This window comes from Mus caroli, unplaced genomic scaffold (genome assembly GCF_978045245.1).
Source record: "Mus caroli unplaced genomic scaffold, Mus_caroli_1 scaffold_2, whole genome shotgun sequence".
Taxonomy (NCBI): domain Eukaryota; kingdom Metazoa; phylum Chordata; class Mammalia; order Rodentia; family Muridae; genus Mus; species Mus caroli.
In genome coordinates, this window is record NW_028227257.1 from 94,692,872 (window position 1) to 94,716,264 (window position 23,393).

The window sequence follows — 23,393 nt, forward strand, 5'->3', positions numbered from 1 at the left end:
TATAAGTGTAGGACCATGATGGCCCAGCCTGGTCCCTGGTCCAGCACAGGCTTGAAACCCTGGTGACCCTGTAGTTGTTGAGCTACACTCCTGGACACCAGGCTCCCGGCATGTGGATACAGCTCCCCATAGGTTTGAAGCCATCAGTCATGTAAGGACAATGCCCCAAGCCACTTCACAAGTAGAGGATATGACCACAGGTCACTTAGCCTCAAGACTGATCTCCATTTTAATATGGCACCTAAAGGCCTGGAGGCTTAGCCAATTAAACTTTCATTCCAAGACACTCCTCCCTACAAAATGTATTTAACTTCAGGCCAGCTCCTGAGAAGTGGGGTACGGTTTTACTCATTGCTACTCTCAGCCATGACAATAAATGTCTTAAAACCATGGATTTTCTTTTCATCAGGATCCACTGTGGGGAGCAATGGAACAAGTCTTTGCCTAAAGAGTCAGCTGCCTAATCTCCTATGGAAGGCCTCTCTGTGCTCCCAGCCACCACAACTACCAAGCCCAAGCCAAGCCAGCCACTGACAAGCCAAGGACTCTCCTCCCCAAGAGACCCAGCCTGAGCTCTCCCCTCCTTTACCCCTCGTCCCCAGCTTAGATCCAGCCCAAGGCCCCCGACTCTATTTTCAGTTCTTCTGTGGCATCCAGTGGCACCTGGGTGCCCAAGAGCTTGAGAATGGGTCAGATGGCCCAGGCCTCTGCATAGGCCTGGGGACTGCCAAGCCAGTTCGAGAGGTCCCTGGGACCTGAGACTGTGCTCCTCCCACATCTGGAGCAGGGTCCAGTAGCTTCCCATAGCCCTTTCTCAGTGCCTATGTGGGGTTAGCGCAGTCAAAACTCCCACATGGTACTTCCCTGAGTGGCCCAAGCCCTGTGACAGAGTGGATTCAGGACACCAAACTACATACAAGGGCACCCACCTTTGTAAAAGAAGCATTACTAGAGCTCAAAGCACACATTGGACCTCACCCAATAATAGTGAGAGACTCCAACACCCCACTCTCCTCCATGGACAGATTATGGAAACAAAAACTATACAGAGACACAGTGAAACTAGCAGAAGTTATAAACCAAATGGATTTAACAGATATCTACAGAACATTTAACCCTAAAACAAAAGAATATACCTTCTCAGCACATCAGGGTACCTTCTCCAAAACTGACCATATACTCAGACATAAAACAAGCCTCAACAGTCACAAGAAGATTGAAATAACCCCATGCATTCTATCAGATCACCACAGAAAAAGGCTGGTCTTCAATAAAAACAAAACAACAGAACACCCACATACTCATGGGTGTTCTCAAGCCGAACAACGCTCTACTCAATGAGAACTTGGTCAGGGAAGAAATAAAGAAATTAAAGACTTTTTAAAATTTAAGGAAAATGAAGGCACAACATATACAAACTTAAGGAACACAATGAAAGTGGTTCTAAGAGGAAAACTCATAGCTCTTAGTGCCTTCATAAGGAAATTGGAGAAGTCCTACACTAACAGCTTAACAGCACAACTGAAAGCTCTACAACAAACAGAAGCAAGTACAACAATGAGAAGTAGATGGCAGGAAATAATCAAACTCACAGCTGAAATCAACCAAGTAGAAAGAAAGAGAACTATACAAAGAATCAACAAAACCAAAAGCTGGTTATTTGAAAATATCAACAAGATAGATAAACCCTTAGACAAACTAATTAGAGAGCACAGAGGCAGTATCCAAACTAACAAAATCAGAAATGGAAAGGGAGATATAACAACAGAAACTGCGGAAATTAAAAAAATCATCAGATCCTACTACAAAAGCTTATATTCAACAAAACTTGAAAATCTGGATGAAATGGACAATTTTCTGAACAGATACCAGGTACCAAAGTTAAAACAGGATAAGATAAACCAACTAAGCAGTCCCATAACTCTTAAAGAAATAAAAGCAGTCATTAAAAGTCTCCCAACCAAAAAAAAAAAAAAAAAAGCCCAGGATCACATGCGTTTAGTGCAGAATTCTATCAGATCTTCAAAGAAGACCTAATATCAATACTTTTCAATACTTTCCACAAAATAGAAACTAAAGGAAGACTACCCAATTGGTTCTATGAATCCACAGTTATGCTGATACCTAACCACAGAAAGACCAACAGAGAAAGAGAACTTCACATCTATTTCCTTTATGAATATTGATGCAAAATTACTCAGTAAAATTCTCACAAACCTTATACACAATTATACAAGTAACTTTGCATGAAGTGAATGGACTCTATTAATGAATTTATGTGTATCTCTACATCATCTCTCTACCTCTAAATCTATAGTTGGTAATTCAATATCTATCTATTATCTTTCTCTATATTGGTATATAAAATTTTAAAAAATTACATGTAATAACAATTATTTTAAAAAAGAAAGGACAATGAGTTTATGGAAGATGTTGGAGGAAAGAATCAAAAATCTCAAGAAAAAAAGAAATAAATAATAATGTCTGTTGACATGAAAGATAAAGAATGTGATATGAGAAAAGTCCAAGTTGTCATAGTGACATGCAAAAACAAAAAAAATTATAAAATAAAATTTGTCTTGTTATACTATATTATGATATATAATACTGAATATTAAGTATTAATTTTAAATGACTTCTTTAGTGCCCTGTTGAAAGCACTTTTTACCTCTTTGTTCCTTAAACTGTATATCAAGGGGTTAAGCATGGGGATCACTAAAGTATAAAACACAGAAGTTATTTTATCATTCTCTAAGGAGTCAATAGATTTAGGTTGCAAGTACATAAACAGTAGAGTACCATAAAACACCACAACCACTGTCAGATGAGACCCACATGTAGAGAAAGCTTTTCTTCTGCCTTCTGCAGAATGCATTCGACATATGGCTATCAGAATCAGGACATATGATCCAAGGACTACCAGAAGAGAGGAGATCAAATTCATTGCTGAAAATAATATGATCAACAGTTGTATTTCTTCAGCATTTGAACACAAGGTAGGTAACAAGTAAACAGCATCACAGTAGAAATGGCTGATGATGTTAGAGCCACAGAAAGTTAATGTGAAAATTTTACTGGTGAATAGCATAGCCTGGAAGGTGCTGTAGAGATATGGGATGCCCACAAGCACATGGCAAAGTCTCTGAGACATGATCACACTGTAGAGCAGAGGGTTGCAGATGGCCACATAGCGGTCATAGGCCATTGCAGACAAGATAAAGAGTTCACTGATAATGAACAAAACAAAGAATGACATCTGTGTGGCACATGCATAAAAAGAAATGTTTTTTTCATCCATAACAAAATCCACCAGCATCTTGGGACAGATGACAGTGGAATTTCCAAGATCAATAAAAGCCAGGTGTCTGATGAAAAAGTACATAGGGGTTTGTAGGCGAGAGTCCAGTTTGGTCAAAATGATCATACCCAGGTTGCCCATGACTGTGACTGCATAGATGATGAAGAAGGCCCCAAACAAAGGAAGCTGAAGCTCAGTGCGCTGTGTGATTCCCATCAAGATGAACCCAGGCAGTGATGTTGTATTCTGTTGCCCCATGTCATCCAATTATATTCTCCAAAAGAAGCAAACCATTGTTTTCAACTTTTATTAAGTTATATTTATATGATGAACAGATATTTTTAAAAGTAAATGGTCACAAACAAAATTTGCACATAATTTTCTAAGTGAATGTATATAGTATTCTACTTTGCAAATGATCTCTTCCAGAAGATATGTAATGTGATATATATATATATACATATATATATATTGCAATAATACACATATGTTTCATATTAAGATCTTACTTTACACAAAGAGCTTGATTTACTTTAAAATGCATCTTCATTTTGCCTATGTTTTGTATGCAATTTTTGTATTCTTGAAAATTGAGACAGAGATAGAGTGAAGCTAAATCATTTTAACTATTATAGTCCCTTATATCAGATCCTCCCAAGTTATGGGAGACATATTGAACTGAAAATACATAACTGTATATCTTTATAAATATTTCCAAAAACACTGTACTTTACCATAGTGATGTGTGCTCATTTTAATATTCTATGTCAGTTTCCACTTATGCTTTTAGGAAATGCATTGGTGAGTAGACCTGTACAACTATGTGGGATTTAATAATAGTGAATGAAGTAGAGAACACTTGTCAGTCTATAGAAATTTCTAATCTGGCACAAAAAAAGGCATCTAAAATCAGTTAGCACAATATATTGAGTTATGTACTGTATAAATAAAATATCATACTAATAAATATCATGTGTGTGCACCACTGAGATTTGTTTTGATTGCTTGTATTGCTTGTGAAAAAAAAAAAAAGCAATCAGTTTTCCTTTCTGTAGAAAACTCAACCTATTTTAAGCTTCCAGAGACAATGTTTGGATACATTCCAGCTAATGGGTTAATATTTAAAATCTCCATTGTATACTTATTGTGCATAATTATTCTGTAATACCATACAGAAGAAGTGATAGAGCATGTAAGATGTATTTACTTAGCCATTTTACATCAGATATTACTATCTATTAATTTAACTGAGGAAGTATTTATAAATCTCAACATCATGATGGACTATATTTCAGTGGTATTCCTCTTTCTTTAATAAATTTGCACAATCTGAGCAGCAAAGTAGTTTTTCATTGATTCAAGAAAATGAAGATGCACTAGCTAATTTTACCTGATTCCTTCCCTTTAGTCCTTCAGTCCCTGGTCAGTGGGAATCTTCACCATTGTCAGCATGATTTCCAGTTGTAGGACTAATCAGAGTTTAATGTTCAATGAAGAAAAATGCAGGGTAGGCTTGTTAGCATGTGCAGCACTAATGTTAACCTCCTAACTGTGATACCTGCAGCATTGCTAAATACTCAATAAAAATACTTAGTGTCTAAGATATTTTATGGAAATTTTCAGCTAGAAGATTCTTTTGTGAATGTATCATTTTCAGTAGGAAATTTTATCATGTATATATTTCATGTTTGTATTTTTTGACTTGTAAATTTATATCTACTACTAAATAAAGTCAGTTTGTTTTAATTATAAAATACTGTATTTTGTTGTCTAACATTATATAGGATTCACACCAAAACTTATGTTTTTTTTAAATTTTATGTAAAGAAAATACAACACCCCATCCTGTTTTGCTTCTGAAAATAATTACCTTGTTAATTTTTTAGTGTGGGAGGCCAGTAATGAACTATTGATATATCTCCCACTTCTCACTCAAAAGCCTCATAAATATCATAGGTTCAGGATATCTGTTCAAATGGTAAAGTGTAATGTCTTGAGACAACTGTACAACTCCAAGAACCACAAGTGAATGTACTATTTTTGTTCTGCACTCAAGGAATCAGAGTCCTAGCAGCCAGACGCCAGGCACAATATGAAAATACATGCATGCTGCTTTATGTCTGTATCAAAAAATAAAACTACTTACCTTTGGAAAAAATACCAAATCTCATATTCTGAATCACTTATACTTTCTCTTGAAGGTGGCAAGAATTTATGGATTTCTTTGTTCTTTCCACTGTTCCCGGGGGAAGCATCAGACAATTTGTTCAAATGATCACATCTAGATAATCTGAGAGACTGAAGACTTTGTTGTGTTTTTTAATTGTCTGGGACACTCAGTGTATTCCCCAAGGGGAAATATAAAGTTAACTATTGAAAGGATATCAACAACCTGTGATTTCCACAGAGACATAAATAACTTGAATAACTTATTCATTCATTTAAAGATCACCAATCATTAGTGCTACCATGGGAACTAGCTTATTAACTGTTTTACCCTGTAAAAGTGTGAGACTTTCAAAATCCTGATAGAATTCTATATGCATTATTGCTATCACACAAGGCATTTTTCTTCTATTACTCAGGAAAACATATGGGAGACATTAGACTTACCCATCAAGCAATATTTGTGAGTAAGCTATTCCAATTCCTGAAGACACCCAGGTATATCTTTCTCAAACCAGATTATAAAAGCTAAAGTATTCAAAGTAAATATATTCTCTTGAGTTTGAGAAACATATGTCTGTTCTGTCATATGAAAAAAACCTTTATAACCTATTGTAGTCCAAAATGCTATTACACTGAGGAACCAACTGTTGTATAACCTGAATAAAGGCCAGAGTCCTTTTGGATAAGAAGCCCTGCCATGATATGAATATTAAAATCTGTCATGCCTTCCATATGCATAAGAATTAAGTTACATTTACATATAATGGAATATAAACCATACAAATTGATATTTTTAAAACTGTATGTTGTTTGAGTTTTTTTGTGCAAAACCTAAGTCAATATACAAAATATTTTCAACACCACAGAAAAATTTCTCTGTGTCATAGGTCATGTCATTTACTACAAACTTATTTCATCCTTTAATTTCCAAATGTTATCCCAAGCTCAAGTACTGATTGCCTTTTAATATATAGCTATCATATTTTATATTAGAAGAGATAAAAAGATCTACTTAGCTTTTTAATACTTTGTTTACTTTGAAAATAATCGTTTTAAAATTTTGCTATATGACACTATTGCATAACTTTACTGTATTTTTATTTTTCCCTTTTCAATGATATTAGATTCTTCTCTAATACAGTATATCAATATTACAGTTTTCTCTCCCTTTACTTATCCTATAACATCCTTCGCCCTTCATCACTACCCTTCTCTTCCAGATCCACCCACCTTCTGTCTCTCATTAAAAATAGCAGGCTTCTAAAAGAAAACAACAAAGCATAACAATAAAAAATATAATAAGATAAAAATTGGCACACCAAAATCTGACAAGGAAAATCAACAGAAGGAAAATAGCCAGATAGCTGAATGCCCAAGAATCAGGGACTGACTTGTTCACACATTCAGGAGTCCCATTAAAACCACTAAACTGAAATCCATAACAATCCCTAGAGGACCTGGTATAGAACTGTGCAAGTCCTGTGCTTGCTGCTTCAGTCTCTGAATTGCTATGAGCTTTGCTCAGTTGATTTAGAGGGCCATGTTCTTGTCTTCTTCATTCTCCGTGGCTATTACATTCTTTTTGTTTCCTCTTCTGCAGGGTTCTATGTGTTTTAAGGAAGAAATTTTATGGATACAGTCCATTTAGAGCTGAGCAGTCCAAGGACTGTCTCCCCCTCCGTGTGTGTGTGTGTGTGTGTCAGTGTGTGTGTGTGTCTGTGTCTGCCTGCCTGCCTCTCTCTCTCTCTCTCTCTCTCTCTCTCTCTCTCTCTCTCTCTCTCTCTCTCTCTCTCCATAATGTATGGATGTTTGGCTCTGAATTCATTTCCACCTGCTGCAGGAGGGAGCTTTTCTGATGAGTGAGAGAAGTCCATCAGTGAGATCAGGTAGATGATGATCAACAGTCTGAACAATGGATCCTGAAGCTCAAGCCAGCCAGTGATGTCCATAAGGATCAATCCAGTTACCACTGTGGTTTTGTTTCTCCATCTGGACTTATAGGAAACTCTGTTCTGGATTTATACATCAGCATACCCAATATTTTTCCTGCACTATCACCTGGGAGAATTTTTAATATGCAAATCAAATGTAAATTAGATAAATCTGAGAATGCCCCTTCCTGCCTTTCTATCTTGTGGTACTGCCTGTGGTTCCTTGAGCAGTTACAATATTTTAGGTTTCATACTGACATCTTTCATACATTTGGAGTTGTATATGGTATTTATATAGGGATCTAGTTTCATTCGTCTACATGCAGTTTCCCAGTATCATTTTTCGAAGAAACTCTCTTTATCCTGTATATATCTTTGACATATTTATTGAATGCCAATAGCTGTAGTTACAAGCAATCCTGTTTGAGTCTTTAATTTTATTCCATTGAATTACATGTCTGATCTGCACCAGTACCATATAGGACTTTATTGATGTAGCTCAATAATACATGTTGAAATTTGGAATGATAATCTCTCCAGCATTTTTGTTTTGGCTTAGGATTGCTTTGCCTCTCCAGGTTTTTTGTGGTTCCACACAAATTTTAGTATTGTCTCTTATATTTCTGCAATATATGGATTTTGAATGAGATTGCACTAAGTCAATACAATTCTTTTGTCAAATGCTCCGTTCTACAAGTCCATGAGCATGACATATAGTCCCATCTTTAAGCATCTATCTCAATCTCTTTCTTTAAAGATTCAGAGTTTTCTCTGTAGACATATTTTACATCCTTTGTTTGGTTTATTCCTAGATATCTTTTAGACTACTATTATGAGTGGAAATGTTTCTATAATTTTTTTCTCAATGTGATTGTTACTGTGTATAGAAAGGCTACATATTGTTATAGGTAAATTTTGTACACTTCCAATTTACTGCTTTTCTGATAAGGGTTGAGAGTTGTGCTAACCTTTCATATAAAGATAAGTACTTAGAGAGCAGTTTATAGCTATGTCCATCTAGCAGAATAACAGCATTGAATTCTCCAGTATGGTATGATTCACCCCACCAGAGGTTGGAAGAATTTTCTTTGTTTGCTGTTCATTTATCTTGGGTTAAAGAGATTGCTGTTTTTGTTTAATTAATAAAGGGACAATGCATCAAAAGAGAGAGAGAGAAAGAGAGAGAAAAGAAAAAAAGAAAGAAATTGAAAATGATAGATTTCAGTACCAAGTATAAATTCCTCTACTGTGGAACAAATCTAAATCCCAATCATAACATAAATGAGTTACTTCATAAGTGTGCCTACATTGCAGAAGTATTACATATCTTGCCTGGAAGATAAGCTTTGCAGGAACCAGGGTCCATCACTGGGTAAGACCACTGAAGTATTTTCTTTCCCAATAGCATATGTTGTACATTTTGGCACTAGCAAATCTAGCCAATAGGAAAATGCTTTCTCAATCACACTGAGAATGATTTCTCTCTGTTTTTCAGCTCAACGGTGTATTTAGCAACAGAATATTAGTATGTGGTTATCGAGATAATCAAGAGCAATGGCAATAGTGTGTGATGTTTTGGAAACCACCAGGGCCTCACTGGACAATAAGTCACAGAAAGGCATTCAATTCCTTATACTGTGGCTTTTCACTTAATAACCCAAGTAAATGTGTGCAATACTGTCTATCCATGTTGGGTAGTTTCATTCAAATACCTTTCTTAAAGTTGATATTGAAAATAGCTTATTAGCTAGTGTGTTTATATAAGGTCCTTTCAGAAATCCATAGTTTTAGTAAACGTAATCACTAACTCTTCCCCCTCCACATTTCCCAAACCTTACAACCACTTAATTCTTTAACCTTCAGTAGCCTTCTTATTTCATTTTACATGTATTTGATTATATCCTACTTATTAAGTAGTGAGAATATAGTTAATATTACTTGTTCATATCTCTTTATTCTGAGTTATCCTTCCTCTTTCCACTCAGATTTCTCTCATATTCACGCATCCTTTGTGAGTACGCCTCTCTGCCACCAGTATTCCATTGCACTACTTCTTTTCTGTCTATAACCTTCTATCACCTTAATATACCCCATCAAAGCTCCTTTACATTTTTATTACAGAATAAACATACAAAAGATTTAAAGCCAGATTCCAGAGAAGAGTTGGCTTTGGGGGAGGGGGGAAACTTCAATTACCTCATCAATATAACACTTACTAGTGTAATTCATTCATCTTTAGATTTAATGATTTTTATTGTTTTTTTTATTCTTTTTCATATAATAATATAATTACACCACTTTACTATTCCTTTTCCTCCCTTTCAACTCTTCCATATACCACTTATTACTCTTTTTCAAATTCATAGCCACTATGTTCATTAATTTCTCATAGATAAATAAATGGATGGATAATAGATGATAGATAGATGATAGATAGATAGATAGATAGATAGATAGATAGATAGATAGATGGATAGATATATAGAGATAGGTAGATAGATAGATAGATAGATAGATAGATAGATAGATAGATAGATAGATAGATAGATAGATAGGAGATAGATAGATAGATGAATGTGATTTTCTGTAATTCTTTTGGTCTGCTGCAAAATATATATTTCCTTCTCACTGCTTTGATGAGGGATAAGAAGTACATGTATCTGTGATATAAGGATAAGAACTTAGAACACAATTATAGAATTTACTGGTATAACAAAATGGTGGTTATAGCTTCTCCTTCAAGACTCAAGCCTTTAACAGCCTGAGGTAGTTAGCAACTTTTCCAGTACCAGGCATGATTTCACTGTTGTTCAGATGGCTTTAACTTTAACTGGAGGGCTATCGGCTACCACAAAAAAATATGTATGCCTCAATTTCATACTTTTGGTTATTGTGCCATTCTATTTGTTTTCATGGTTTATATGTTTCATAGTAGGATAGGACTATTGGTTGTTTGCCACCTTTAAAAATTTATAGGCATCTTCTCATAGTAGGAAAGCTAGTCCACAGAGAAGAAACTTCCAGGTCAGATACAGCTTGGTCCCTCTGCATCCTGTCTCTGAAGTCCATGATGTCCTCAGCAATAGGGATGTTCCTTTTACCTCTGTGCCATAAGAAAAGCAAGGCTAATAGCCTATTATGTATTGGGAGTCTCTGTGACAATCCTTTTTAACAAAATGAAAAAAAAAATCTTTTCATGATTGGCATTGGAGCCTTTGTGTGATACTATATGGCTCTTAGAAGGAGCACTGTCAGCTCAGATAGGACATAGGTATTCACAGACCTAAGTGTGTTATTGGTATTTGGGAAGAAATATTCAGTACTAGGATTCTTTGTAATTTTTTCAGACATCACTACTGTTATTTTCCTTCCTCCTTCCTTCTGTTTTATCTCCCCCTCATTTTCCCACCTTTATTCAATTTCCTTCTTCAGATTGATCATGTGTGTCCAGCTATTCTTCTCTATATAGCTCCCCAACTCCCCAACAATACCATTTTACTTTCCAGTTTCTTAGGTTACTCCAGGTAACATGATGAAATCTAAGGACCAGATTTTGTTTTCATTGATCTCTCTCTCTCTCTCTCTCTCTCTCTCTCTCTCTCTCTCTCAAAATAAACAACTATAATATGCTTGTTTATTTTGTTTTTGTGTAATTAAAATCTAGAGAAAATTTATTGTGGGAATCACATTTGAGAGGATTTTTGCATATAAAGCATGACATTTACCACCATAAAAATCTTTGTATGTATAATCAAGCATATTAATATGCAAGGAACTCCATAAGGAAACATGATACACTAGTCAAACTAAGCATGCATTTTCTTTCAGAATTTCTCTCAGAATACAATCCAAGTTCAAGATCTTGGAAGAACTGATTTCTTCTGATGTCTCTCTGCCTACCTTAAAGTTAGCTCCTCTATTCTATGCTCACAAGTGACCTCTCTGTTTACTTATGTCCCTGGCATCTCTTTGTATATAAAAAATTAGGGTGAGGGTCCATTCATTACCTCCTCTGATCTTAACCATCATCCTATCGAAAAGGCTCTATCGCATAATAAATTGTATTACGGGGCACTAGAATCATAGATTCAATATATTGTAGGAGACATTAGTCAGCTTCTAAGTCTACATAGGGATGGTAGTCTGTACACAGAGAAAAGAATATGGCAAAAAGCAAAAAATTAGAACAATGGTATATTCTAGAAATTCTGTGTAGCATCATTTGAAAAACTCTATCATCAAATATTTTATGCTTATATTGTGGCTTAGTTGTGTATACTCAAATTTTAATATAGCATGACTCCTTTGACTATACTCTAAATGATACATCATCCCCCAAACTCCAAGTGAATTCTAATTGTGTCTTTGGAGAATGAAGTATATATTTCTGGTTGCTATGTAGAAGTCTCAATGGACAAATGAAGAAATAATATATATTGGGTCAAACAAAGACACATCAAAATACCAAAAGAAAGTAAACTGTGTCACTTCCAAGTACTGGCTTTGCAAAGAGTAAGTACCTGAAATGAAACCTAAGCATTATTCTCTAACTGGAACCTCAGCTACAATAAACAAGAAAATATTATATAGATTTGGGCTAGGCAACCCAAAGATCACTGCTATGCTAGACATAAATATAAATGTATACACATACACACACACACACACACACATGCATGCACACAAACACACGCACAGAATATATACATATAAGCATATACATTTCAGTTAATATTCTATTGTTTGTTCTTATTATACAATTTGACTACATGTCTGATATTTGTATTGAAATATTTGAATTTCACTGTGTTTAATTGCACAGTGAAACATTAGAATGTGTGGATTGCTTTCAGCTCCATTGTTTGTGGTACTCTGTGAAGTTTGACAAGTGGTATGTGTTTCTTCCACTTCTTAGAACTGATTTTTAGAGATCAAAGAGATATAATTAAAGTTTTCTTACTTAATTGAAACAATGTGGAACAGGGCAGATACACAGGCAATGCATTTTAAAAAGCCATCCTGTCTGTGTGCCCTATCATGTTTTGTTCTGGCACTTTGTGTGCATTGTATTTTAATGACCATGTATAATAAGCATTTTTTTTTCAGATTCAGAATGGATTTGAAATTCTGGGAATAAATTTTCTTTTTGAAATGAATTTTCTTCCTTATTGCTGTGATATAGTATGCCACCCTTGAGGAAAATTTTTTGTTGTCAGACATTTAATGATAATACTACACTGAATTTTAAATATAAATACTTGAAGTTCTTTTGGATGTATGCAATCATTTAGTAAATAAAAGTTCAAGATATATGATCATGTATGTATTTGTTTATCACATAAAAATTCTCAGTGCCACAATATAGCAGGAATGAGCAGAAAAATATTTTGCCCAATGAAGTTGAATTTTATTGAGGAGAAATGAGCAATTAATGCATTAAAAACAGATAAAGGTTGGTAAATGAGATTATTTCAACAGTGATTAATTAACACAGTAGGAGCTCAATGGAGTCATAAGGATGAGAATTATTGGTGAGAAATAAGGAATGTTGTTTTTAAGTGACTAACAATGGGTCATAACCAGATAAAGGCATTTTCAATTGCCTTAAAGAGACTAGTATATTGACCATGAAGATGTCCATCAACTACTGTTGCAGGAACAGGAAACACACTGCTAAAAGTCCTTTGATACTGCTCAGAGATGTTATATTTGAAAAAGAAAAAGAAAAGAAAGGGGTGAAGTAGAATTAGAGGTTAAAGAAAGTGTTCAAAGATAAAACCCTATAATTAGGGAATGTCCAAAACAACAAATCCACAGCTTGGGAGCAAAACAAAGAAAACTGGGTCCTCTGGAACATCTATACCATATTAAACATTATGAACAAATCAGATGTGAGTGTCTAGAATGCTGAGTTATAAAGTAAGATAGGACTAGTGAGAGTGATAGTCTCAAGGTAAGTTATAGCCTGATTACAGAACATCAAGGGTAGGATTAAGCTGCTTGTACCATATATGTTAATGAAAGCAATGTATAGTATAGCAGAAGTGATAGAAGTCAACAGCTTTACATCTTCAAGCTGTGCTGACCACAATACCTCAGTTAAATCCTGTGCTTAGTGAAACAATTTCAAGTTCCTTGCGTCCTGATTGTGAAGAGGGAAAAAAAAATCTTGAGTGTACACTTGTGATAATATTATCTGGCTTTGCTCAAAAGCGAGCGTTTTGAAAATTGTAATGCATCAACAACTACTGTTTGTTTCTAGATTGTCACTCTGCATAAACAGCTGGAGGTAAAAATCTACTCTTTATTATGGTTCTGATTTTGATTGTGTTTTAAAGAATTCTTAGCATTTTGGGGAAAACAGCATTCTAAGTTCATGCTTCATTGTTCCTCAGTCTCTTATAAGCTAAGCAAAAGAAAAGTTCTACCTTGTGTTTAATATCTACTACATAAGAAAATCCTGACTGATATTTACGTATCTCAGATCATGGAATAAAGTAAATAGTACATGACTTTTATTTATAAAATAATTCTGACTTGATATTATCTTCAGAAATATGGGTGAAATATATAATCACTATAAGTCATACACATCTTTGAAAATACAGCTTTCTTCTCTCACTTTTTTTCTCCCTGGGTCACTTTTGCCCTTCCTTTTATCCTTCTTTCCTTGTTTCCTTCTTTCCTCTCTCCCTCCCATTGTTCCTTCAGGCTTGCCAGACTTCCTGTCACCCTCTCTTAATTCCATTTCTCACTATTTAAAATGTAAATAACTTTTTACAGATACCCCAAAACATTAAAATCTGTACAAATTCATATAGTACTATCTGACATTTAAAAACAATATAAAATATTATAACTGGATTGAATACAACATCCTCAAACACTGATGTTTTATTTGATTTTCATCTCATTTAGTTGTTACTACAGTTTGTGTGTATGTGTGTGTGTGTGTATGTGTGTGTGTATGTGTGTGAGGTGTACAAGTCAGAGGACAATTTGAATATGAATCACATTTCTCCTCCTACCATGTGGGTTCTGAGAATCAAACTGAGATTGTCAATCTTGGCTGCAGGAGTGTTCACCTGATGAATCACTTCACTAGTCCCATTAATTACTCTTTAATGGGAGAATGTGTGAAATATTTTTCTAGAGTTTTAAGTAAATATTAGAGTTGTCTGTAGTCTATGGCACAATAGCATACTGGTATGATACATATGTGTGTGTGTGTGTGTGTGTGTGTGTAGTTTCTAAGTCTCCTTAACACACATTTTTACTTGGCTGTGTGACTGATTAAATACATTCTACACACTTGAGCTTCATGAATTATATCATGAAGTATGCAATGTCACATGAGCTATGCAAATAATATATGAATTCTGTAAATTAAATTAATCATAGAGTTCAATATAGTACCTGCAATATGATCTATAATGAGTGTGTTCTTTTCCGTGTTACACAAGCAGAAAAATGATGCATATGAACTTTAATTCTTGACACATGAGAAATTCTTAATTAACTATGGAAACAAATTAAAGTTTTGTGTGTGTGTGTGTGTGTGTGTGTGTGTGTGTGTGAACTTTCTGTTAGAGATACTATGAAAGCATAAGATGAATGTGAATTTAGGATCCTCTTGTCTCACTCTCCTGTGTGTAGGCTTATGACACCATGTTCAACCCAGAGTACTTCAGTATTATGAGTGATGACAACTGACCAAACTTTGTTCTGGGCATTTTTATACCTATATTCTTTATATAATTGGGGGAAATGCCAGTTGTTTATTGAACAATTCTATAAGCTATTTCTCTCACCAATTCCATGCTCTGCATTGAAGCTACTATGTAAATTTTTCTAATTTGAAAGTCATTTATACCACAATTGTTATAGTATTTTAAAGTCATATACTAAAGTTTTATAATTTAGGATAATAAAAGCTTATAGACTTTCTGGTATTTCATAAATTACCTGAAATGTTTGCTATCATTATTTGATGTTTATTGATGACCAGGTTTTCCTCTGTGGACATGGAGTTGGACAATCGTACCATCCTGACTGAATTCATCCTTGTGGGCTTTTCAGCAGACCCCCACTGGCAGCTGATTCTATTTGGAATATTTCTAACCATCTACTTGTTGACACTGTCAGGGAACATGTTGCTGGTTGTTTTAATCCGTATTGATTCTAGACTGCATACACCTATGTACTTTTTCATCAGCAATCTGTCATTTTTGGATTTCTGGTATACTTCTGTATATACCCCCAAAATATTGGCCACTTGTATCTCAGAAGACAAACGCATTTCCTTGGCTGGATGTGGGGCTCAGCTGTTCTTCTCCTGTGTTGTAGCCTACACTGAGTGTTACCTGCTGGCAGCCATGGCTTATGACCGACATTCTGCAATTTGTAGTCCATTGATCTATTCAAGCATCATGTCATCTTCTCTCTGTACTGGGCTAGTAGCTGGGTGTTACATAGGGGGATTTTTGAATGCCATAGCCCATACTGCAAACACCTTCCGGCTAACTTTCTGTGGTAAAAATATTATTGACCACTTTTTCTGTGATGCACCACCCTTGGTAAAAATGTCCTGTACAGATACCCGTGTCTATGAAAAAGTCCTCCTGGGTGTGGTGGGCTTCACGGTGCTCTCCAGCATTCTTGCCATCCTCATTTCCTACTTCAACATCCTGCTGGCTATCTTGAGGATCCGCTCAGCTTCAGGAAGACGTAAAGCTTTCTCTACCTGTGCCTCTCACCTGGTTTCTGTCATGCTGTTCTATGGTTCCTTGCTGTTCATGTATTCAAGGCCTAGTTCAACCTACTCACTAGAAAAGGACAAAGTGGCTGCCCTCTTCTACACTGTAGTCAACCCATTGCTCAACCCTCTCATCTATAGCCTAAGAAACAAAGATGTCAAAGATGCCTTCAGGAAAGCAACACAGACAATACGACCACATGCATGAAGATGATCACTTTTGACTAAGTGCTGTTAACATATTCTCCCAATAACTCTGTTTTCCATGTGTTCTCACATTTATGCATTTCACTTAAATAGAACAAGTGACCCTTTGAATGGTGAAATGATGAGCAAATGACTTTTAATTATTATTTTTGTATTGTATATATAATATAATTCATTCAATACCTATAGTTTATGTGCTTGAACACTCAATGCTCTTACATATTATATTTTGTCTCTTAGTTTTTCATAAAATTCATCTTGTTGGTTAATTTTTAAAGAATTTGAGGAAAATAAAGTTACAGTTTGAAAGAGCATAGTTTTAAATTAATTTGGTCAAACCATTGTTGTTCTCTTAAAAGTAGTTTTAGACTGCTAAGATTCTTGGTTGTGTATGTAAAGCTGTGGGGTTTTACTTTAATACAGTGAGAGCACCAATAAATTCCTTAATAAAGCATAAATGTAGTAGGCAAAAGCATTCTTTGTACATCATATAACTTTTATATCATTGTAGTATCAGACAAAGTATTTAGGAGTTGTCAATATGATAAGATGCAGCTAAAAATATCAATGAAACACTTTGTAATCTATGAAAATTATGTGTCCTTTTGGTTATTTATCACCCTAACTATTGTGTAGTCTCCCAAGAAGAGTAGGTACTTTGCAGGACCCTCAGTCAGGTTCCATATTAAAATTACTCAATTAGGGGAAAAACAACTTTAGATAAAATAAACTAGCCGGATTCTTTAGCCTGTATCTTTCCAAATCCAGCAGCTGCCTGCTTGTCTCTTAGGCCTGGACAAAAGCTGGGGAATTGTCAGCATATTTCCATCCCTAAAAAAGCTGTTTATGATGCTGCCAGAAACCCTGGAGGATCAAATAGTTGGTACCCCTGACAATGAGCCAATTCCCTTAAACCTTCATGTGAAGTCAATGCCTTAACCCTCTAGTGAATTCCATCAGAAATAAAACCTCTGTCTCCTGTCCTTTAAGGACTTGCTATAATTACCTTCATATCTAAGTTCCATTAACAATTGCAGTGGATCAATTGACATGTTATTTAGTTATTTATTTACTTGGAATTCTAACAGATGGTGTTTTAGAAGAGTTTGTAACAATGCTTCAAGCTAAATTGTCTGTTACCTCTTGAGGCAATGTACACATATATGCTTAGATTAGTAAAATAATGCTCTAGACTCAACCCATGTATTATCATCACAGGCACTTTGAAAAGAAATGTGCACTTTGATATTTAGTACATGGTCAGTGTAGTTACTAGATTTCTAAGCCAGAGGTTAAATTTTATTACTGCAATTGATAAAATGAGCACCTGTATAAATTCAGTAAAATTTAAATATGATCAATAGTGGCAGACATTATACCATATGAATTAGCTCCAATTTTCTTATTTTTTGATTTGTGTGTAGTTGTTCTCCCATATATAATTATCTTCTTCCTTCCCTAAAGCCAATTTTAACATTATACATCTTTTGTTCAATGAGGGATCCCTTTCAGTGCCGATTAGAAATGACAGGTTGTTATTAATAATTCATAATGTGTTTCTGGCACATATCCACAATACTTGTAGTACAAGGACAAGAATTGGGTCAGCATTAGGAGAGAGAATAAGTTAAGTATCAATCCATTAAGAAAATATGATAGGCTTTCCTCTTTCACATCCAATTAAAGACTTGTGTTTTAAAACTGTATTAATAATATAAATTAATTGTCATTAGTAGACTTCAGTTCAATTACTCAACTAATACAAACTAAATGAGAGTAAAGAAAATTGTGCATGAAAGCATAACAAGAAAATCTATAACTTATTACACTAAAAAATAAAAATTCCTCATTACTACAAAAAATGTAAACTAATGAAACAATTTCTGTTAAGTTTCAAACAATAAAATTTTTACCTATAAATTCTCAGCACCTTTACCTTGACCCAAATAGTTTGTAATCACATACTTCTGTCTTGCTCAGTATATGTCAACTTATACTTCAGAATGAGCTAACTTGAAGAGTTTTCTCAGAGCTTCCTATACACCTTTATTCCTTAGGCTGTAGTTCATCGTATCCAGTGTAGGACATAAAACAGTATAAAAGGTAGACACCAGTCTGTCCCTCATCAGGGAGTAGCTGGAACTTGGGCAAGAGTAGATGTGAAGAATGGAGTCATACTATAAGGTCGCAGAGATAAGGTGTGAGAAGCAGTTGGAAAAAGCCTGGAAGTTCTCTTCGTGGATTAGACCCTCAAAATAGCAGCAATGATGAAGAGCTAGAAAGCCAAGATGAACAGGGTAAGAAAATGGTGGTTATCATGTGGAAGAATGCGAATTGATCCATTCCTATCTCCTTGTACTAAGGTCAAATCTAAGTGGATTAAGGAACTCCACAAAAAAACAGAGACACTGAAACTTATAGAAGAGAAAGTAGGGAAAAGCCTCAAATATATGGGCACAGGGGAAAAATTCCTGAATAGAACAGCAATGGCTTGTGCTGTAAGATCAAGAATCAACAAATGAGACCTCATAAAATTGGGAAGCTTCTGTAAGGCAAAAGACACCGTCAATAAGACAAAAAGGCCACCAACAGATTCGGAAAGGAAATTTACCTATCCTAATTCAGGTAGGGGACTAATATCCAATATATATAAAGAACTCAAGAAGGTGGACTCCAGAAAATTAAATAACCCCATTGAAAAATGAGGCTCAGAGCTAAACAAAGAATTCTCACCTGAGGAATACCGAATGGCTGAGAAGCACCTGAAAAAATGTTCAGCATCCTTAATCATCAGGGAAATGCAAATCAAAACAACACTGAGATTCCACCTCACACCAGTCAGAATGGCTAAGATCAAAAATTCAGGTGACAGCAGATGCTGGCGAGGATGTGGAAAGAGAGAAACACTTCTCCATTGTTAGTGGAATTGTAAGCTTATACAGCCACTCTGGAAATCAGTCTGGCGGCTCCTCAGAAAATTGGACATAGTATTACTGGAGCATCCCGCAATACCTCTCCTGAGCATATATCCAGAAGATACTCCAACCAGTAAGAAGGACACATTCTCCACTATGTTCATAGCAGCCTTATTTATAATACCCAGAAGCTGGAAAAAACACAGATGCCCCTCAACAGAGGAATAGATACAGAAAACGTGATACACTTACACAATGGAGTACTACTCAGCTATTAAAAAGAATAAATTTATGAAATTCCTAGGCAAATGGATGAACCTTGAGGGCATCATTCTGAGTGAGATAACCCAATTACAAAATAACTCACACAATATGTACTCACTGATGAGTGGATATTAGCCCAGAAACTTAGAATACCCAAGATATAAGATACAATTTGCAAAACAAATGAAACTCAAGAAGAACGAAGACCAAAGTGTGGACACTTTGCCCCTTCTTAGAATTGGGAACAAAACACCCATGGAAGGAGTTACAGAGACAAAGTTTGGAGCTGAGACAAAAGGATGGACCATCTAGAGATGGCCATATCCGGGGATCCATCCCATAATCAGCTTCCAAACGCTGACACCACTGCATACACTAGCAAGATTTTGCTGAAAGGACCCTGAGATAGCTGTCTCTTGTGAGAGTATGCCCAGGCCTAGTAAACACAGAAGTGGATGCTCACAGTCAGCTATTGGATGGATCACAGGGCCCCCAATGGAGGAGCTAGAGAAAGTACCCATGGTGCTGGGGGGATCTGCAACCCTGTAGGTGGGAGGACAATATGAACTAACCAGTACCCCCCGGAGCTCATGTCTCTAGCTGCATATGTATCAGAAGATGGCCTAGTTGGCTATCAGTGGAAAGAGAGGCCCTTTGGTTGTGCAAACTTTATATGCCCAGGTACAGGGGAACGCCAGGGCCAAGAAGTAGGAGTGGGGGAGTAGGGGAGTGGGTGGGTGGAGGAGTGGGTGGGGGACTTTTGGGATAGCATTGGAAATGTAAATGAAATAAATACCTAATAAAAAGAAAAAAGAAAATGACCTTAAACGCTAGGAGGACATACAGTGCAGACTCATAACTCTCCTTAACATCTCATGCCAACCTCACCAGACATCACAGAAAAAAAAAATCATCGTAAACACTATCACTATAAAAGTTCAACATGAATGTGTTGCTTGTTAATAAAATTTATTGCGCTGACAATCCTCCTTATAGGAATATACAAGTAAATAGATGTACAACTTCTTTGACATAGCTTGAGCATAAAGCAGTGGATTAGAGATGATGGCATAGCAATCATAAGCCATGGTACCCAGCAGGTAACATTGGCTATTGCCCAATCCAGCTAAGAACTGAAACAGACATCTTGCAAGGAGATGCTTTTCATTTCAGAAATACAGGTTACAAGGATCTTAGCAATATATACAGAGGAATACTCAAGTCTCAGAAAAGACAGGTGTGATAGAATCCAGAGACTCACTACCCTAGCCTGAGGCATAGCATGTATGACTTTGATTTGGCCTGAGAATTGTGGGGGTAAAGGTGGCCTATGGGACTTGGCAGCTCAGCAGACTAAATAGGTTCAAATTTCATTCTGGTCATAACAAGACCTATGGATTTTGAGTAAGAACATTTTCATCTGATTTCTGATACAAAATAACTTTGAAGATCATGAGGAGAGAACATGTCAGAGGGCTAAGCCAAACAGTGCTATCAGTTAAATGAAGAGGTGCTGGTTAACATCTTTCAAGGTTCCCTGAAGAGTTCACCAGTGTACTTATTCTGCAAACATGAAAATATTCTTCTTTCTTGGTGTAAATCACATAATTACACACAACACATCATCTTCATTGATCTTGTAAGAGTCTCTCAATTGACTGCTCACATTCAAATGAGTTAGTGATTCTATCATATTCAATTAATACTTTACAGAGGCTTGATTTCTCTCAGGAAAATACATCCACTGCACACTGAAGGACCACAGAAAGTTATACAAACTTTAAATGCACCAATTGGAAAGTTATTACAAAGTAAAGAAAATTAGGGCATATTGTTCCTATTCATTTGTGTTTAAAAAAAAATCTATCTTCCCAAATCTGCCTATCCTCTCAGCCTTCTCCATGTTCAACAATTGTTGCTGTACATTTAAATTAACTCATTTCCCCCATATAGCCTTTATTTTAGAATTATATCTATAGAAAGCAAAGAAAAATGCATGTCTTGCAAGTTAGAGATAAGGGTTTGATTCTAGTCCCTTGAATTTGACTCAGTCTTTTATATGATTTTTCCCCTCAAAACTAATTCTGCTACATTCTATAGATCTTTTGCACAGCATCATAGTTCTAGTTAATAATATTATTTGATAAGAAACCCTGTGTCTGAGACATCCAGTTTCTGGTTTCTGGTCCTCCAGACAGTGTCAGGGGTGGACTACAGGCATGAGTCTCAAGCTGGACTGGTCATTGCTTCTCCACTCCCACAATTTCTGTGTGACCTTTATCCCAGTATATCCTGATGACAGGACAAATTGTTAGCTGAAGGTTTATGTTGGTGCACCAAAACCTCTACTGGAAGTTTTTCCTGAATATAGGAGATGACCTTTTCAGGATCTTTTCCCCCCATTACTAGAGTTCTTAGCTAGGGTCACGCTAATAGATTCCTGGGAGTTTACATTGCATTAGGTTTTTATCTCACCCACAAATCGCCCCCCCCCCCAATTCCAGTTGTCTTTCCTAGTACTCTCTGCCTCTATCCTTTACCCACATGATCCTTCCTGTTTCTGTGCCACCTGCCCCCCAGTCCACTGGCAACAAATACAACTAGCAGTAAATAAATGAATAAAATGTCCAAATATATATATATTGCTGGCTAACCCAATTGTCATCAGAATGGCTTCATCCAGCAACTGATGGAAACAGAAGCAAAGACCCACAGTCAAACAGAAACTTTTGAAGTGAAGTTGTGGACAAAGAATTGTAGGAGGCAGAGGGGTCAAAGACACCACAAGGAAACCCAAATTATCAACTATCCTGGACTCATAAGGGATCACTGCGATTGAATGTATAATCAGGGAGCCTGAATGAGTCTAACCTAAGGCCTCTATAAATATGTTATAGTTGGATGGCTTGTTGTTTTAATTGGATGCCTAGCAGAGTAAGCAGAGCCTATTTCTGATGCTTTTTTCTGCTTTTGAGACACTTGGACTTTTACTGAATTATCTTATTCAGCCTTAATGTGAAGGGATGTAATTAATTTATTGCAATGTGATATGCCATGTTTTGTTGACATCCCTGGAATGCCTGCCGTTTCTGAAGGGAGGAGATGGGAGGAATTGGGGACTGAGGTGGGGTGGTGGAGAACTATGGTCCAGATATAATACATGAGAGAATATATTAATTTTAAAATAAAAAAAGCCATGTCTTAAAAAACAAAAATAAATACATAAATAATAACTATATCTTTTTACATGAAATCATTTAAAGAGAATAGATCTCATGTGTTACTGACACATAGCAAATATTTTAATTAGACTGATTGGCATTATAAAAATATCATATTGTATATAAACATTGTCATTTTCTATAAGGCTGAAATTACAAAGGTGTTCTAACCATGAGCTATCCCCATCTCTTTATTCCTTTATTTATAATCTATAGCCAAATAAATCTAATAATAAAATTTTTTAACAATTTCCTTATAGACCTTATCTCTTGGGCTGCAGATTCCTTGAGGGAGTTTACACTAATTTATTTCCAGTCTTTAGAAAACACACTTATGTATCATATGCAGGGTTAAATGAATGAGCGTCTTAATAAGATTCAGCTTCAAGAAGTTATTACATAGTCTTTAACCTTCTGGACAACCAGGAGAGCCAAAGAGTACTGGTATATTTTTACATGGTCATTCACTCTCATATAAAGAACTATAAATTTGATAACTCTCTGTTACATGGGCATGTGTAGTTTGTGGTGAATTTCTTCTGAAATACGGACTATTTAATATGTAAATACTTTCAGGAGCCAAGTAACTAAAATGAGTTCAGTGACAGGGGAAAGTACCATTTGTGAACTAAC

General features: G+C 35.8%; 2 protein-coding genes across 2 annotated transcripts; one reads left to right on the plus strand and one right to left on the minus strand.

The window, feature by feature from the left end:
* Nucleotides 1-2,614: 2,614 nt before the first annotated feature.
* LOC110289764 (olfactory receptor 8K5-like) lies at nt 2,615-3,556 on the minus strand. Its single transcript, XM_021156133.1, has one exon. It carries the CDS (start codon nt 3,554-3,556, stop codon nt 2,615-2,617), a length of 942 nt encoding a protein of 313 aa, XP_021011792.1.
* Nucleotides 3,557-15,413: 11,857 nt separating this feature from the next.
* On the plus strand, nt 15,414-16,361 carry LOC110290280 (olfactory receptor 9G4). The gene has a single exon (XM_021156799.2). The coding sequence runs from the start codon at nt 15,423-15,425 to the stop codon at nt 16,359-16,361; it is 939 nt and encodes a 312-aa protein (XP_021012458.1). The 5' UTR covers nt 15,414-15,422.
* Nucleotides 16,362-23,393: the final 7,032 nt, after the last annotated feature.